The sequence below is a fragment of the Nerophis lumbriciformis genome, linkage group LG36, assembly GCF_033978685.3.
Source record: "Nerophis lumbriciformis linkage group LG36, RoL_Nlum_v2.1, whole genome shotgun sequence".
Classification (NCBI taxonomy): Eukaryota; Metazoa; Chordata; class Actinopteri; order Syngnathiformes; family Syngnathidae; genus Nerophis; species Nerophis lumbriciformis.
In genome coordinates this window covers 14,010,279-14,029,882 of record NC_084583.2, presented here as the reverse complement: position 1 = coordinate 14,029,882, position 19,604 = coordinate 14,010,279, and the positions used below count along the sequence as shown (strand labels likewise).

The following is a 19,604-nucleotide window of genomic DNA, read 5'->3' as shown; positions in this document are numbered from 1 at the left end:
TTGTCAACTTGTTTAAAGGGGAACATTATCACCAGACCTATGTAAGCGTCAATATATACCTTGATGTTGCAGAAAAAAGACCATATATTTTTTTAACCGATTTCCGAACTCTAAATGGGTGAATTTTGGCGAATTAAACGCCTTTCTAATATTCGCTCTCGGGAAGCAATCCGCCATTTTCTCAAACACCAAGTCAAATCAGCTCTGTTATTTTCCGTTTTTTCGACTGTTTTCCGTACCTTGGAGACATCATGCCTCGTCGGTGTGTTGTCGGAGGGTGTAACAACACGAACAGGGACGGATTCAAGTTGCACCAGTGGCCCAAAGATGCGAAAGTGACAAGAAATTGGACGTTTGTTCCGCACACTTTACCGACGAAAGCTATGCTACGACAGAGATGGCAAGAATGTGTGGATATCCTGCGACACTCAAAGCAGATGCATTTCCAACGATAAAGTCAAAGAAATCTGCCGCCAGACCCCCATTGAATCTGCCGGAGTGTGTGAGCAATTCAGGGACAAAGGACCTCGCTAGCACGGCAAGAAATGGCGGCAGTTTGTTCCCGCAGACGAGCGGGAACAAACCCCCTGGATGTCTTGTCTTACACACCGTCCCTTATGCAACCGAAGATGATCAAGAGAAGAATATCGACCCTAGCTTCCCTGGCCTGCTGACATGAGGGTATGACTACAGAATATATTAATTGATGAAAACTGGGCTGTCTGCACTCTCAAAGTGCATGTTGTTGCCAAATGTATTTCATATGCTGTACACTTAGTTCATAGTTGTTAGTTTCCTTTAATGCCAAACAAACACATACCAATCGTTGGTTAGAAGGCGATCGCCGAATTCGTCCTCGCTTTCTCCCGTGTCGCTGGCTGTCGTGTCGTTTTCGTCGGTTTCGCTTGCATACGGTTCAAACCGATATGGCTCAATAGCTTCAGTTTCTTCTTCAATTTCGTTTTCGCTACCTGCCTCCACACTACAACCATCCGTTTCAATACATGCGTAATCTGTTGAATCGCTTAAGCCGCTGAAATCCGAGTCTGAATCCGAGCTAATGTCGCTATAGCTTGCTGTTCTATGCGCCATGTTTGTTTGTGTTTGCTTCACTATGTGACGTCACAGGAAAATGGACGGGTGTATATAACGATGGTTAAAATCAGGCACTTTGATGCTTTTTTTAGTGATATTGCGTGACGGGTGAAATTTTGAAAAAAACTTCGAAAAATATAATAAGCCACTGGGAACTGATTTTTAATGGTTTTAACAATTCTGAAATTGTGATAATGTTCCCTTTTAAGTCGGGGTCCACGTTAATCAATTTATTGGTTATTCAAATGTTTGATTGGTCAGCATGTCGATTGTTTAGTTAGTCTGTCAATCAAGTTTAATTGTCGGTTGGTCTTTAAGTAAATCAATGACCAATTAGTTAGCCACTAAACCAATTAGTCAGTGATTTAGTGCTTCAACTTACCAGCTCAATTGTTTCCATAACCGAGCTTGTTACTCGAAACACTCGTATCCCGATGAGTTGAAATCAATTTAATCCGTGCTTAACCCTCCCAAAACATCACAATTTAAAGATTGTACGTCTTTTAAAAAAAAAAAGTTTTGGATAAGATATATTGTTTGAAAAAACAACACAACATTGGGTACTACAGACAACTATAGTAGTTTTATGAAATAATGTGACAATGTTTAAAGTAAAAAAAAAAAAAAAAAAGTACCACTGATGTAAAGTATCAAACAACAGAAGAATAAGTGATTATTAAATGTTAACAGAAGTGTAGATAGAACATGTTAAAACAGGAAATAAGCAGATATTAACAGTAAATGAACAAGTAGTTTAATAATTCATTTTGTACCACTTGTCCTTAATAATGTGTACAAAATAATAGGTGTATAAATGACACAATATGTTACAGCATACGTCAGCAGACTAATTAGGAGCCTTTGTTTGTTTACTTACTACTAAAAGACAAGTTGTCTAGTATGGTCACTATTTTATTTAAGGACTAAATTGCAATAATAAACATATGTTGTCATGTGGGGGTTCGCCTCTTACTGCGGGGTTTGTTCTCTCGGGATCCAGACGGACCACTCCGGACAAAGCGTGCAGGTAGGAACATGATTTAATCTCCGTAAATCATAACACATACAAAAAAAAGGAAGCAAACCAAAGGGTTGCGTGCCGATCGCACACGAAGCTAAGATACAAACTTAGCACGGGCATCAAGAAGCATAGAAAAGAGAAATAACCCTACGTGCCCGTTGCAAATAGCAAACAATGAAGCCAGACAGAGTGTGGCGAGCAACGTGAATAAATAGCTCTCTGATTAGTGCTCGACAGCAGGTGAGCGTGCCGACCACTTCCAGAGGCAGGTGAACCCAATTAGTACCCATAGAAACCAAAACAAACGCAGAGGTGCACAAAACAGGAACTAAGGGAGTCCAAAACTAACAGAACATAACTAAACAAAACATGATCGGGGCCACGGATCAAGACATATGTTTAATGCAGTGTTTTTCAACCTTTTTTGAGCCAAGGCACATTTTTTGCGTTGAAAAAATCCGGAGGCACACCACCAGCAGAAATCATAAACTCAGTTGACAGTAAAAAGTCGTCGCAATTGTTGGATATGAATTCAAACCATAACCAAGCATGCATCACTATAGCTCTTGTCTCAAAGTAGGTGTACTGTCACCACCTGTCACATCACACCCTGACTTATTTGGAGTTTTTTGCTGTTTTCCTGTGTGTAGTGTTTTAGTTCTTGTCTTGCGCTCCTATTTTAGTGTCTTTGGTATTTTCCTGTAGCAGTTTCATGTCTTATATTTCCCGCATCTACTTTGTTTTAGCAATCAAGAATATTTCAGCTGTTTTTATCCTTCTTTGTGGGGACATTGTTGATAGTCATGTCATGTTCGGGGATGTACATTGTGGATGCCGTCTTTGCTCCACAGTAAGTCTTTGCTGTCGTCCAGCATTCTGTTTTTGTTTACTTTGTAGCCAGTTCAGTTTTACTTTCGTTCTGCATAGCCTTCCCTAAGCTTCAATGCCTTTTCTTAGCGGCACTCACCTTTTGTTTATTTTTGGTTTAAGCATAAGACACCTTTTTACCTGCCTTTACAAAGCAATTAGCTACCGGCTGCCACCTACTGATATGGAAGAGTATTACACGGTTACTCTGCCGAGCTCTGGACAGCACCGACACTCAACAACAACACATCATTTGCAGACTATAATTACTGGTTTTCAAAAAATGTTTTTAACCCAAATATGTGTAATTAGATCATCTCCCACGGCACACCAGACTGTATCTCACGGCACACTAGGCCGCGGCACAGTGGTTGAAAAACACTGGTTTAATGTACCGCAATATTTTTTTGTTAAAATAAAGCCTATAATGCCATTTTTTGTTCCCCCCTTTATTTAGAGAAGTATCGAAATACATATTGGTACTGGTATCGGGACAACACTAGTTTATTGTGTAGACAAAGCAGGAACAGCAGCGTGTAACAATGTATTAACTCGTTGTATGTTTGCATCGACTGTGTAATGTTCCTTACCGTATTTTTTGGACAAATAAGTCACAGTGTTTTTCATAGTTTGGCCGGGGGTGCGGCTTATACTCAGGAGCGACTTATGTGTGAAATTATTAACACATTACCGTAAAATATCAAATAATATTATTTATCTCATTCACGTAAGAGACTAGGCCAGGGGTCGGCAACCCAAAATGTTGAAAGAGCCATATTGGACCAAAAATACAAAAACAAATCTGTCTGGAGCCACAAAAAAAATTAAAAGCCATATTACATACAGATAGCGTGTCATGAGATATAAATTGAATTAAGAGGACTTAAAGGAAACTAAATGAGCTCAAATATAGCTACAAATGAGGCATAATGATGCAATATGTATATATAGCTAGCCTAAATAGCATGTTAGCATCGATTAGCTTGCAGTCATGCTCTGACCAAATATGCCCGATTAGCACTCCACACAAGTCAATAACATCAACAAAACTCACCTCTATGTATTCATGCACAACCTTAAAAGTTTGGTGGACAAAATGAGACAGAAAAAGAAGTGGCATAAAACACGTCCTAGAAAGTTATACATGTAAACAAACTACGGTGAGTTCAAGGACCGCCAAAATTAGTGGGACAAAACGGCGCTCGCCAAATACTCGAATCAGTGAAGCAGGTTTAATACAAACAGTGTGCTTTATAACAATTGGGGAGGTTTGTGTCATGTTTGTCCTCCTTCAGAAACCATATTAACACAACAAATGTATTTTTTTCCCCTCATCTTTTTTCATACATTTTCGAAAAAGCTCCAGAGAGCCACTAGGGCGGCGCTAAAGAGCCGCATGTGGCTCCAGAGCCGCGGGTTGCCGACCCCCGGACTAGGCGTATATCAGCAATCGTCACACACACACGTCAACCAATAAAAATTTGGCGGGGGCGGGTCATGGTAGAAGTGCATTGTGAAAAAATAGATGCTACCTGCCAATGTACCCGCTAATTTTTCATGTGTGTGAGCAAACGCAAAAAGTCCCTGAGCATTCAGTGGAGTCCATGTGAGCAACATCAGACGTGCACACTGTGGCTACACCAGCAGCACACCTGTCCCAAACCTGACTAAATAACAAGTTACATCTCCATCCGTCCATCCATTTTCTACCGCTTGTCCCTTTCGGGGTCGCGGGGGGTGCTGGAGCCTACCTCAGCTGCATTCGGGCGGAAGGCATGGTACACCCTGGACAAGTCCTCACCTCATCACAGATAGACAGACAACATTCTCTTATTATTATAATCAAATGACAGCAGTCATTTCCATTTCTAATATAAGTGTTTAGGCCCACTTACAATGACATTAACAACAAATATTGTTTTTCATGAACTGTGTGCTTGTATTGTTTGTCTGGGTGGAGGTCCTGCTTTGGAAATAATTTGTACCCCTTTCAGACATTGCATTTATTTCCCGTTAAAACATTCACATGTTGCACAATGAGATGTAAGCAGGGGATCACGTGTACATTCCTGCAACTTACTGTTTGTAAAAAATATATTTTTATTAGTATTTATTTAATATACTAACAGCATTTCATGATTAATATTTATAAATTAAGATTCCTAACAAATGACACTAGAATAAGCACACATTTGATTGGTAAATCATAGTGTAACGACCTGGAATTACACTTTACGTGTGGTGTTGGAGTTGTCCGACTTTTTGTGTGGCTGTAAACGCATCACTGGCTAAGTGCCATAAGTGCATGTGTTGGTGCAAGTGAGAAAGAGCGAGCGGCTGCTGTTGATATAACAAAGTTGCTTTTGGTCTGGTTTGTACTTTGGGGCGGTATAGCTCGGTTGGTAGAGGGGCCGTGTCAGCAACTTGAGGGTTCCAGGTTCGATCCCCGCTTCAGCCATCCTCGTCCCTGCCGTTGTGTCCTTGGGCAAGACACTTTACCCACCTGCTGCCAGTGCCACCCACACTGGTTTAAATGTAACTTAGATATTGGTTTTCACTATGTAAAGCTCTTTGAGTCACTAGAGAAAAGCGCTATATAAATATACTTCACTTCACTTCACTACTGCAGAAAATGAACACTTTTGCTGGATATCATTTTTTTTACTAATGTTTTGGTGATGTGTTTATGGCCGACAATAAAGAGTTTTGCTCAGTAAAGTGATGGATGGAATTCATGTCCTCAAAGCATCTCGACAGACGTTACAATATTTGAACAATGATGACGAAAACTGTTTTCTCTGTCGTGTCCGTGTCGTGTCGAAAATTGTTATGCGCTTATTTTTTTTATTTGATTTTGTGCGTGGCATAGATTTGCGGTGCGCAGAGGACGCTTGAGCAGTGCGCAATTGCACAGGCGCACACCTTCGAGGGAACATTGCTACCTGCTACTTCCATACCTATGAAAATTGATCATTTCAACATTGGCGGTAACCAGTGACGTGCGGTGAGGTTGATGGCTGGTGAGGCACTGACTTCATCACAGTCAGATTTACAAACATATGAACCCTAAAGAGTATCTTATTCACCATTTGATTGGTAGCAGTTAACGGGTTATGTTTAAAAGCTCATACCAGCATTCTTCCCTGCTTGGCACTCAGCATCAAGGTTTGGAATTGGGGGTTAAATCACCAAAAATGATTCCCAGGCGCGGCGCCGCTGCTGCCCACTGCTCCCCTCACCTCCCAGGGGTGAACAAGGGGATGGGTCAAATGCAGAGGACAAATTTCATTACACCTAGTGTGTGTGTGACAATCATTTGTACTTTAACTTAACTTTAACTTTACACATACAAACTGTAGCACACAAAAAAGCACATTTAATAAAAAAAAACGTTATTATGGTCTTACCTTTACTTAGAAATTAAGTCAATGCGCCGCAACTAAAGCCCTCACTTAAACTTTCCACGTGCAAGATTGAATCTATTTAAAAAAGTGTAACCGAGGGTTTATAAATGTCGCCTATACTGTATGAAACTACAAAATAACAAACACGGAGGCTCCAGTTTACACGAGGACCACTTTATTTACCTTCTTTCAAAAACTTCCGCTCCACCCCATGTCATCACTTCCGCTCTTAGCGCCTTCAAAATAAGAGCTCGAGGCATAAACTGTATAACAGCGCATAACAGGAACTTAACATCACAAAGAGGAAAGCCCATGAAAATAGGTTACAAAAGTTATTTAATAAGAAGCCAAAAAGTGCAAAAACAATAATGTTCGTGTTGGAGGAGTTGTGAATTAGATACACCTGCAGGCTGCAGGTGTACCTAATGTTGTGTCCCTGCAGTCATTCACAACTCCTCCAACACGAACATTATTGTTTTTGCACTTTTTGGCTTCTTATGAAATAATTTTTTTAAATAGATTCAATCTTGCACGTGGAAAGTTTAAGTGTGGGCTTTAGTTGATATAACAATTCGACGGCGGGGGTGCAGGAGGCGGGATTACTGGAGCCTCAGCCAGTGCGTCTTTTGCAGTTTTATGATCGCTCAGCACAAGAAATACGTTACACACATACAGTTGTTGACAAAATACACTGTACATTATATACCTCAGCTAACTAAACTATGGAAATGTATAATATAGTTCATATAGCAATACAGTCTCACTGCACAGCAGGCCAGCAGTTAGCCGAGTCCGGAATCCATGTTGAGGCACTGAGTGACGTGCCTCAACTGGCTGCTGTTCACCGCACCGTCTCTTCTCAGTATTTGAACGGCAAATGTGAAAATTCAGCGATTTTGAATAAAAATAATCTAAAACTGGTGAAGTTAAATGGAAAATAACTTTATAGTATAATCACTGGATACATATAACAATTAAATTTTTTTTTTTCTTTTTACATTTTTTTTCTTTCCATGATGGCAGGTGAGGCCCCTGCCTCACCTGCCTCTAGTGACTGCACGTCACTGCTTATAAAAACTGAGAAGGGCTGAACAAAAATGGCACCGAAAAGGAAATCATATGCTGCAGGTTACAAGCTGGACGTAGTGAAATATGCAGCAGAAAACGACAATCGAGCAGCAGAAAGAAAAAAATGCGACTTATACTCCAGTGCAACTTATATATGTTTTTTTCCTTCTTTATTATGCATTTTCGGCCGGTGCGACTTATAGTCCTAAAAATACGGTATTATTGCCAGCAGAACTGCAGATGAATATCATATTCCTGGCTAGTCAGACATTTTTAAATGAATATAAAGCAGCAGCAGGCTCCATGTTATCTGAAAAAGATAATAATTGCACCATGAAGTGGAACAATTATCATTTATGCAGCCAGTTAGTCGTGAGTCTATTTGTATTTTTAGTTCAGTTTAGTCTTGAAACAGAGGCCCTGCATCTTAAAGAGTAGAGCAAATAACCTTCAGTCTTTCTGTCCTTCATCATCCAGTAGTGCAGTGCAGCAGGTCCTGACCCACTGGAATTATGCGTGTGGAGCTGTACACTGACCACACACTCCTCACCAGTTTCTTTATTTTTCTCTTTTTTTTTAATTGCTCCCGCGAGTTGTTGACAATCTGCCGAGCCTTTGAAGGAAAGGTTTTGCTCTTGCAGCTCTGTTGGTGTGCTTAGCAGTAATGAGTCATCAGCTTTTTTAGCAGAGAGACACTGAAGGCAAAAAAACGATGCAATTAATGACGACGGCGAGGATTTACGTCGGGTGAAGTGCATACTGGAAGATGCGGACGGGTGAAAATGACATGACACCGACAAATACTCTCATGTATTAGTCTATAAAAGCTGTGACTCACCACTTTTGCACACTGTCTCATATGAGACTCTCGGCATTAGGGTCATTTGATTAGGCACACTTGCTCATGGGTTCTACCGTATTTTTCGGACTATAAGGCGCACTTAAAATACTTTAATTTTCTCAAAACTCGACACTGCACCATATAACCCGGTCCGCCTAATGTACGGAATAATTTGCGTTGTGCTTACCGACCTCGAAGCAATTTTATTTGGTACATGGTGAAATCATATATCTCACCAGTAGACGGCAGTCACACATAAAAAATATGTGTAGACTGCAATATGATGGCAGTCACACGTAAGAAATATGTGTAGACTGCAATATGACTCAGGTAAACATCACCAAAACTTTAAATGTTCCATTGAATATATAGGCGCTCAAAAATCTATCAAAATGTTTTAGTAGGACTTTGGTAAGCTATGAAGCCGCACCGCTTGATGGATTGTACTGTGCTTCAACATAGGAGTATTATTATGTTGTGTGTATAAGGTAAGACATATTATCTGGCGTTTTGTTTTGCAATATTATCCAAAAAAACCCAGCTTTTCTTACCTTGTGGTACGTGCTGATCTGTATTTGGGATCTGCATGAATCCTGAAAAATCCGCCTTTGTAGTCCATGTTGACACCGTAGTCGATAAGCTTCTTCTTTTTCTCTATCTTCTTGTTATGTGACATTCATCCTCCGCTGTTGCCATTTCTAATATAAAGTAGTGTAAAGTTCTTACTTATATCTGTCAGTAAACTCGCCATGAAAGCACTAAAACATACCGGTGTAGTGAGTTTACATTATTCACCCAAGGAACTTTAGTTAATAGAGAGCTCCGGTCGGACAATTTTTCACAGGACACATTTCGGGCGTTGTTGTTGCACTAGTGAGCCACGGATGAGGAGATGCTGCTCCGTTATTGATTGAAGTAAAGTCTGAATGTCCCTCTCACGGTACACTAGTGTGCCGCGGCACAGTGGCTGAAAAACACTGATATATGCGATACGTCCGCAAAGTGAACACTCGGTTGCATTCATCCGACCAGAAAGTCACCAATAACAAAATAAATAGTTGACAACAGAGCAGAAAACGGCTGTTTTAGGAACTCACATGAAAGTTCCACCACTGCTTGCTGCAGACGCACTCTTCAACTAGACATCGAATCAAATCATCCCGTAAAACTGCAAGAGCCAAAATGCTTTTCCTCATTTTTTCTTAATCTTCGCCGCGCAATAATTCGGTCTAAAAAATGTTGACTTTAATTGCACAAAATCCTTGAAATTGCCACAAATACGCCAATACTGAGACTAACGAGAGTTGAAGCCATGTTTACTTCCGTAAACACTGGAGTGTGTGCAACGTCGTGACTAGGGATGCCCGATAATATCGGACTGCCGATATTATCGGCCGATAAATGCTTTAAAATGTAATATCGGAAATTATCGGTATCGATTTAAAAATGATCGGTACCGGTTTCAAAAGTAAAATGTATGACTTTTTAAAACGCCGCTGTGTACACGGACGTAGGGAGAAGTACAGAGCGCCAATAAACCTTAAAGGCACTGCCTTTGCGTGCCGGCCCAGTCACATAATATCTATGGCTTTTCACACACACAATTGAATGCAACGAATACTTGGTCAAAAGCCATACAGGTCACACTGAGGGTGGCTGTATAAACAACTTTAACACTGTTACAAATATGCGCCACACTGTGAACCCACACCAAACAAGAATGACAAACACATTTCGGTAGATCATCTGCACCGTAACACTACATAAACACAACAGAACAAATACCCAGAACCCCTTGCTGCACTAACTCCTCCGGGACGCTACAATTAAACCCCCAACCAACTCCGCCCCCCTCAACCTCCTCATGCTCTCTCAGGTAGAGCATGTCCCAAATTCCAAGCTGCTGTTTTGAGGCATGTTAAAAAAAAAGAATGCACTTTGTGACTTCAATAATAAATATTGCAGTGCCATGTTGGCACTTTTTTCCATAACTTGAGTTGAAGTTGTTCTCTTATTTTGGAAAACCTTGTTACATTGTTTAATGCAGTGTTTTTCAACCTTTTTTGAGCCAAGGCACATTTTTTCCGTTGAAAAAATCCGGAGGCACACCACCAGCAGAAATCATTAAAAAACGAAACTCAGTTCACAGTAAAAAGTTGTTGTCACTATTGTTGGATATGAATTTAAACCATAACCAAGCATGCATCACTATAGCTCTTGTCTCATGACCTGTCATATCATATTTTGAGTTTTTTGGTGTTTTCCTGTGTGTAGTGTTTTAGTTCTTGTCTTGCGCTCCTATTTTGGTGTTTTTTTCTCTTTTTTTGGTGTTTTCCTGTAGCAGTTTCATGTCTTCCTTTGAGTGATATTTCCCACATCTACTTTGTTTTAGCAATCAATAATATTTCAGTTGTTTTTATCATTCTTTGTGGGGACATTGTTGATTGTCATGTTATGTTCGGGATGTAGGTTGTGGACGCGGTCTTTGCTCCACAGTAAGTCTTTGCTGTCGTCCAGCATTCTGTTTTTGTTTACTTAGTAGCCAGTTCAGTTTTAGTTTCATTCTGCATAGCCATCCCTAAGCTTCAATGCCTTTTCTTAAAGGCAGTCACCTTTTGTTTATTTTTGGTTTAAGCATTAGACACCTTTTTACCTGCACACTGCCTCCCGCTGTTTCCGACATCTAAAAAAGCAATTAGCTGCCTGCTTCCACCTATAGATATGAAAGAGTATGACATAGTTACTCCGCCAAGCTCTAGACAGCACCGACACTCAACAACAACACATAATTTGCAGACTATAATTACTGGTTTGCAAAAAATATTTTTAACCCAATTAGGTGAAATTAGATAATCTCCCACGGCACACCAGACTGTATCTCACGGCACACTAGTGTGCCGCGGCACAGTGGTTGAAAAACACTGGTTTAATGCATCCAGCGGGGCATCACAACAAAATTAGGCATAATAATATGTTAATTCCACTACTGTATATATCGGTATCGGTTGATATCGGTATCAGTAATTAAGAGTTGGACAATATCGGATGTCGGCAAAAAAGCCATTATCGGACATCTCTAGTCGTGACGTCATGTCCGCATGTGGGTCGGATTGCATTCACATTAGAAATCACATTTTCTTGTATTGTGAACAGCAGCTAAAAAGTTCGGATTTGACCCAAAAAAAAATCTGCAGTTTGAACGTAGCCAGACTGATTCGTTTAAGTTTGTGTCGGGATTGTGACATCCCCTTCTAAATTCTATTCCTACAAAATAAAACTTTTTTTTCCTCAAAAAAAAATTGGTGTAGTGGACTCATTTTAGTTCCTCTATTTGACTAGTTTCAAAAAAGTGAAAACATATAAATACAATCTATATTAACATTATCAGTCAAGCAATGCTGTTTGTTATCTGATGGAATAAATAAAGCTTATCTGTTTGTGTTCATTTGTATTTTGGTTCAGGACTGTTAGTCAGACAAGGCAGGGTGACTTTGTCAACAACATTTTATAAAGAGTTTGTATCAGAGGGATCATCAAAATGTAATTGGCTGCACACAGCTTTTAACCACACAGACATTGTTATAAGACTTGATGACATTCAGCAGCAGGCAAATACCGTTCATTAACAGAGTAACCACGGCAACCTGGAGCAAATACAGCGAGGTGATGGACGTGATGGTAGCCTTCTCACCCCTCATGTTGGACTCCTGCCTCTCTTGTTTACTCCCTTCTCTTCCATGTCTGATTACGACGCTGTGCCAAACTACGCAGGGAGATACATTGATAGAAGAGAGGTAGTTTGGAATTCATGAGCAGCATAAAAGCAGGATTCCAACAGGGAAAGAGTCGCAGCAAAACAACCCCAACTGGAAAAATAATCAGATTTCTTTATTGGTGAGTAAACAATGTCACCAGCCAGGGTGCTAAGTGAACCAGTTTGGAATTTATTAGTTTCCTTTTCCAATTTCTGCTCTGTGTTGTGTCTCTCCGGATCTGCTTATTCTCAACTCACACTGACACATGCAATTTATGAGTGTTTTGTTTATGGACATTGTAGAAAAACGTCTGTTATTTTTTAACCTCGCCCTTCGCTGTGTGTGGATCTCCCACTGCCTGGCTGATCAGCGAAGACACCCATTATTATACAAACCCCGTTTCCATATGAGTTGGGAAATTGTGTTAGATGTAAATATAAACGGAATACAATGATTTGCAAATCATTTTCAACCCATATTCAATTGAATATGCTACAAAGACAACATATTTGATGTTCAAACTCATAAACTTTATTATTTATTTAGAATTTCATGGCTGCAACATGTGCCAAAGTAGTTGGGAAAGGGCATGTTCACCACTGTGTTACATGGCCTTTCCTTTTAACAACATTCAATAAACGTTTGGGAACTGAGGAAACTAATTGTTGAAGCTTTGAAAGTGGAATTCTTTCCCATTCTTGTTTTATGTAGAACTTCAGTCGTTCAACAGTCCGGGGGTCTCCGCTGTCGTATTTTACACTTCATAATGCGCCACACATTTTCGATGGGAGACAGGTCTGGACTGCAGGCGGGCCAGGAAAGTACCCGCACTCTTTTTTTACGAAGCCACGCTGTTGTAACACGTGCTGAATGTGGCTTGGCATTGTCTTGCTGAAATAAGCAGGGGCGTCCATGAAAAAGACAGCGCTTAGATGGCAGCATATGTTGTTCCAAAACCTGTATGTACCTTTCAGCATTAATGGTGCCTTCACAGATGTGTAAGTTACCCATGCCTTGGGCACTAATGCACCCCCATACCATCACACATTTTGTCTTTTCAACCTTGCGTCGATAACAGTCTGGATGGTTCGCTTCCCCTTTGGTCCGGATGACACGATGTGGAAGATTTCCAAAAACAATTTGAAATGTGGACTCGTCACCACAGAACACTTTTCCACTTTGCATCAGTCCATCTTAGATGATCTCGGGCCCGTTTCTGGATGTTGTTGATAAATGGCTTTCGCTTTGCATAGTAGAGCTTTAACTTTCACTTACAGATGTAGCGACCAACTGTATTTAGTGACAGTGGTTTTCTGAAGTGTTCCTGAGCCCATGTGGTGATATCCTTTACAGATTGATGTCGGTTTTTGATACAGTGCCGTCTGAGGGATCGAAGGTCACGGTCATTCAATGTTGATTTCCGGCCATGCCGCTTACGTGGAGTGATTTCTCCAGATTCTCTGAACCTTTTGATGATATTACGGACCGTAGATATTGAAATCCCTAAATTTCTTGCAATTGCACTTTGAGAAACGTTGTTCTTAAACTGTTTGACTATTTGCTCACGCAGTTGTGGACAAAGGGGTGTACCTCGACCCATCCTTTCTTGTGAAAGACTGAGCATTTTTTGGGAAGCTGTTTTTATACCCAATCATTGCACCCACCTGTTCCCAATTAGCCTGCACACCTGTGGGATGTTCCAAATAAGTGTTTGATGAGCATTCCTCAACTTTATCAGTATTTATTGCCACCTTTCCCAACTTCTTTGTCACGTGTTGCTGGCATCAAATTCTAAAGTTAATGATTATTTGCAACAAAAAAAAAGGTTATCAGTTTGAACATCAAATATGTTGTCTTTGTAGCATATTCAATTGAATATGGGTTGAAAATGATTTGCAAATCATTGTATTCCGTTTATATTTACATCTAACACAATTTCCCAACTCATATGGAAACGGGGTTTGTAGAAAGCTTTTATAAAAACAGACATATGCAAAAACCCTGACATTTCAATTTAAACGATTATTTTAGAGTTGAGGGCTGTCCTAATTATCTTTGTCTTTGCAAACATTAAATTCCTCACGCTATTAAAAGCCCCCTCTCATCTCTTCTCTCTCGTATTATTTCCAAGTAGGGATCTTCAGCAATGCCAGCAGCAGCCCCCTCAGTTATTCAAATGTTGTATTCCCAAACACACACTGTATTATCTCAAAAGTCTTTGTTTCCTCAGCGACCTGCGCAGGCTTTGAGAGCGCGGAATGACATACTGAGCGCTTCATCGTGGTTGCAAAGGAGAAAACATGGCGGTTGTCCATGTTTTTCAGCCTAACTTATTGTTGTCTTTCTTTTGCCTTGTTTTCTGTTCTTGTAGGGAGAGACATTTCAACACATCCAGGACATTGTGGTGTCTCTGCTGAGGATCATCAACCAGACAGTCATCACCATGGGCCGCGAGCATGCTCTAATTGTGAGTACAATAATGCAGTACTCATTGGTCATTTGATTAGATCAGTGGTTCTTAACCTGGGTTCGATGGAACCCTAGGGGTTCGGTGAGTCGGGCTCAGGGGTTCGGCGGAGGTCAAAACACACCCGACTCATCGTGTAAATACAAACTTCTCCCTATCGGCGTATTACGGATACGACAACAGCAGAAGTCAGACTGATTTGCAGGTGTGTAATTTGTTTGAGAGTCCAGTCCATAGTAGATCTAACATAATAGTGAGAGTGTCCAGTCCATAGTAGATCTAACATAATAGTGAGAGAGTCCAGTCCATAGTGGATCTAACATAATAGTGTGAGAGTCCAGTCCATAGTGGATCTAACATAATAGTGAGAGTCCAGTCCATAGTGGATCTAACATAATAGTGAGAGTCCAGTCCATAGTGGATCTAACATAATAGTGACAGTCCAGTCCATAGTAGATCTAACATAATAGTGAGAGAGTCCAGTCCATTGTGGATCTAACATAATAGTGTGAGAGTCCAGTCCATAGTGGATCTAACATAATAGTGTGAGAGTCCAGTCCATAGTGGATCTAACATAATAGTGAGAGTCCAGTCCATAGTGGATCTAACATAATAGTGAGAGTCCAGTCCATAGTGGATCTAACATAATAGTGAGAGTCCAGTCCATAGTGGATCTAACATAATAGTGAGAGTCCAGTCCATAGTGTATCTAACATAATAGTGAGAGTCCAGTCCATAGTGGATCTAACATAATAGTGAGAGTCCAGTCCATAGTAGATCTAACATAATAGTGAGAGAGTCCAGTCCATAGTGGATCTAACATAATAGTGAGAGGAGTCCAGTCCATAGTGTATCTAACATAATAGTGAGAGTCCAGTCCATAGTGGATCTAACATAATAGTGAGAGTCCAGTCCATAGTAGATCCAACATAATAGTGAGAGAGTCCAGTCCATAGTGGATCTAACATAATAGTGAGAGTCCAGTCCATAGTAGATCTAACATAATAGTGAGAGTCTAGTCCATAGTGGATCTAACATAATAGTGAGAGAGTCCAGTCCATAGTGGATCTAGCATAATATTGTGAGAGTCCAGTCCATAGTGGATCTAACATAATAGTGTGAGAGTCCAGTCCATAGTGGATCTAACATAATAGTGTGAGAGTCCAGTCCATAGTGGATCCAACATATTCTAAATAACAAAGACTTAATTTAGAGTATTTTTGACACTAGGGGAACATATTCTATGTAACAAAGACTTAGGGGCAGTATAGCTCGGTTGGTAGAGTGGCCGTGCCAGCAACTTGAGGGTTCCAGGTTCGATCCCAGCTTCTGCCATCCTAGTCACTGCCGTTGTGTCCTTGGGCAAGACACTTTACCCACCTACTCCCAGTGCCACCAACACTGGTTTAAATGTAACTTAGATATTGGGTTTCACAATGTAAAGCGCTTTGAGTCACTAGAGCTATATAAATATACTTCACTTCACTTCACTTAATTTAGAGTTATTTGGTTAGGGCCAGGGTTAGAGGGTTAGGGTTATAATAAGACCATGCCGAATAAGGCATTAATAAGTACTTAATAATGACTAGTTAAGAGCCAATATGTTACTAATTTGCATGTTAATAAGCAACTAATTAATGGTGAATATGTTCCCCATACTAAAGTGTTACCATGTTTTATTACTGGTGCACAAAAGGAAGCGTGCATGAATATCACCTTGTTCAAACAACAAAACCAACACAGTGCATAAACTCACAACAAATTACACACCTGCAAATCAGTCTGACTTCTGCTGTTGTCGTATCCGTAATACGCCGATAGGGAAAAGTTTTTATTTACACGATGAGTCGGATGTGTCTCGACCTCCGCCGAACCCCTGAGGCCGACTCACTGAACCCCGAGGGTTCCATCGAACCCAGGTTAAGAACCACTGATTTAGAGGAACAGTTTATCTCAGTTTGCAGTGCATCAAACTATATACAGAATGCTAACCATGTTGTTGAATTAAAACTGAGTGTTGTGCCATGTGAAAGGCAGACTTTTGACCTATTGAGATCCGTATTGAGACGTAGAAGATGAGTGGAAGTTGAATATTTATTATCATGTCCCCGCTTATGATAATAACTTCACTTACTTTGTGTACTGATTAGAGAAATGTATCAACAACTTGTTGATACATTGTAAACAAAAGCAGCCCTTGTTCAAAATACACACCTTTATTGTACACGTGGGAGGACAATCAGGGCATGATGGGAGCATGGGCGTCATAATGGGAGGACGCAGATAGGCTGGTTCATTTCTCAGTCTGGTATCATCCAGGGCTGTAATTGCGGCCAACTTGTCAACCATTACCGCTTCACAAGGTGCTTATGTGAGATGAGTGGTTTGCACTGCTTCCAGCCCAAAAGTGTTTGTGTGTGAGAGCAACAAAGTTGGCCCCCATGTGGGATTTTGATCACTCGAGAGGTTCATTTCCTGTCCAAAAAAAAATCCCCCCAAAACATCTGCATCTGTATAATTTGTATACTTGCCCAACTCACTTGAGTTGGATAGTGTGCATCAACAGATTTTAATGAGACGTGGGGATTATTTTGCCTGTTGGGGGAAGCATCTTTATTGTAGTGTGATGAACACGCCAGCATCCGGAAGGCTCCATGGTATGTAGATTTATAACGTAGATGGTCAAATAAATCATCTTTAACTTGGCTGGCGAGTAGACAACATTATGACCACCTTCAGATCCAATACAGGAATATTCTTCCTTTCCAAAGATGATAAGTGATGTTAATTTAATATTTGATATTGTTAGTAGGAGTGCGCTGCATCACACTGAGAGCAGTTGGACTCTGCTCAATGCCAAACAAATGAGCACCTCTCAGTATGACGCGGTAGAGTTGTACGCAAATTACAACAACGATAATAAAAATATGGTAATTGCTCCAATTAACGCCGCCGTTCAATTAACCACCCAGTCTGTTATAGTTGCAGGGCATGTGGTCTAGGAAAAACAAATAATCACAGGGGTCTCTAATCAAAAAGACATTGGGATTAACTAGAGATTAGAGATGCGCGGATAGGCAATTATTTCATCCGCAACCGCATCACAAAAGTCGTCAACCATCCGCCATTCACCCCAACCAACATTTTATCAAAACCACACCCGCCCGCCATCCGCCCGTTGTTATATATCTAATATAGACGATGCAAGGCATTAGTGAGGTTATAAAGCTTTTGCCTGTTAAAGAAAGGAGACTGATCCAATGTAGCAGAGACATTCAATGCGTGATAATATTATTTATCATTATTATAATATTATTGTCATTTCCATTAAGAAAGTGTTGACTATTTTTGCCAATGCCCTCAGATCAGGAGTGCGTTCCTCACACTTTGTGTGCGCAGTTGCAGCAAGCAGAACGAGGCTTTTAAGAAGTTAAAAAAATGTTTTAGAAAGACTAGGCTTATATTTTCGTTAGGTAAAAAAAATGTTCTGAATTTATTTCAATGAATATTAACTTGTTAACGTTATAATGCTCAAATAGGGACGAGGGCGGGGTGCACAGTGAAGCAGTGAACAATTTCGCGACAAAGATGAACCTTTGTTGATTGATCTGCAGCCATGACAAAATATCACTTTATGATCAAACTTGAATTATAATGAAAATAGACGGTCGCGACAAACAAAGCAGGCTAAATATCCTTACATTGTCGCCAATCGGAGATGCGCTTCACTTGAAAGCGAGGCCAAATAATTATTCACACATAGTAGTATATCTCCAATAGAAAAAAACCACAATAAACAACGCAATTGCCTTAATTCCTTTGCATTGTAGTGCGCCCAAACAACACGTAACCATCAAAATTATTTAGCTGACCGAACTCAATATAGGTTAGACATGGGCTTATTTGGTATAGCCTAGGTAACGTAGACTAATTCGTTTAACATATCCAACCGTATGTCTACTTACTTTTTTTTTTGTTAGCACTATGCAGGAATAAAATGGCATCTACAGTGCCAGGGTTCATGCGAGAGCGCCTGGCTTCTAAAATGCGCCCTGCTGCGCTGAAGGAGCGCTCACTTGCGCCACTTGTTGCTGGGACGCGGTGCCTGATGAATAATTGACTGTTTCAAAGAGTGCTGCTCGTTTTTCGTATGTGGGTAACAACATTTAATTATGTATATATATTTCCGAATTGGTTCAACCGCCAACCGCCCGCATCTATTTAAAATCTATTTTTACCCGCCCGACCCGCGGTTTATCCGCGGACTCCGTGGTTGTGTCCGCAAACCGCGCATCTCTACTAGAGATGCACAATATAATTTATTTCAAACACATACTGATACTGATAATTTATTCTTATCAGTTTTTTTTAGATTGAGATTTGACTGTAGTTTGTTCACACCTTTCTTTACGGAACGCTTTGGGGCCGCTCAGGTGTCTTTGTTGGCTTTCAAAACACTGTCGTACTGAAGCGAGCATTCCATGTGGCTGATAAGGTTTGATGTGTTGAAAAAGTCGCCATATTCAGTTGATCAGAAGTTTACGACCAACTCCCGCAGGGCTATGGGACTAAATTGTTTCGGGGGCCACATTTCCAGAAAGCTACACTGCAAAAACTGCAATCTAAGTAAGATGAAATATCTCAAATAAGGGTGATATTTGCTTATTTTCTGTCTGATAAGATAATTCTTCTCACTAAGCAGATTTTATGTTAGTGTTTTACTTGTTTTAAGTGTTTTGGTCCTAAACGATCTCAGTAAGATATTACAGCTTGTTGCTGAGATTTGATGACCTATATTGAGTATTGAGTATTGAGTCCCCTTTAAAAGAGTACCGCTCAGACATGATCAATCAAAGCTGAGCATTATAATCTTTGCAAGGGCAGAATGTTGCTCATATTTTGTAATGGATCTGATTGTTAATAAGGTTGTGAACTGAATGTGTTCATAATGTCTCACAAAAACGAGCCCGATCTCTGGTATGTAAAAAAAAAAAAACCAACACAAGCACACATTGAGCTATGAGCTGATATCTGCTCTATGGTTGTTTTGCTCAGGTTCACTTGTGTGTGCACATGTGTGCCCCTG

General features: G+C 40.4%; 1 protein-coding gene across 2 annotated transcripts in view; it reads left to right on the top strand.

The window, feature by feature from the left end:
- Positions 1-19,604, top strand: part of dock2-like (dedicator of cytokinesis protein 2) — a 399,373-nt gene that overhangs the window by 211,185 nt on the left and 168,584 nt on the right. For both annotated transcript variants that reach the window (XM_072912417.1, XM_061930395.2), the window contains exon 26: positions 14,423-14,518. In XM_072912417.1, coding sequence (XP_072768518.1) covers positions 14,423-14,518 — 96 coding nt within the window. The remainder of the gene's footprint in view (positions 1-14,422; positions 14,519-19,604) is intronic.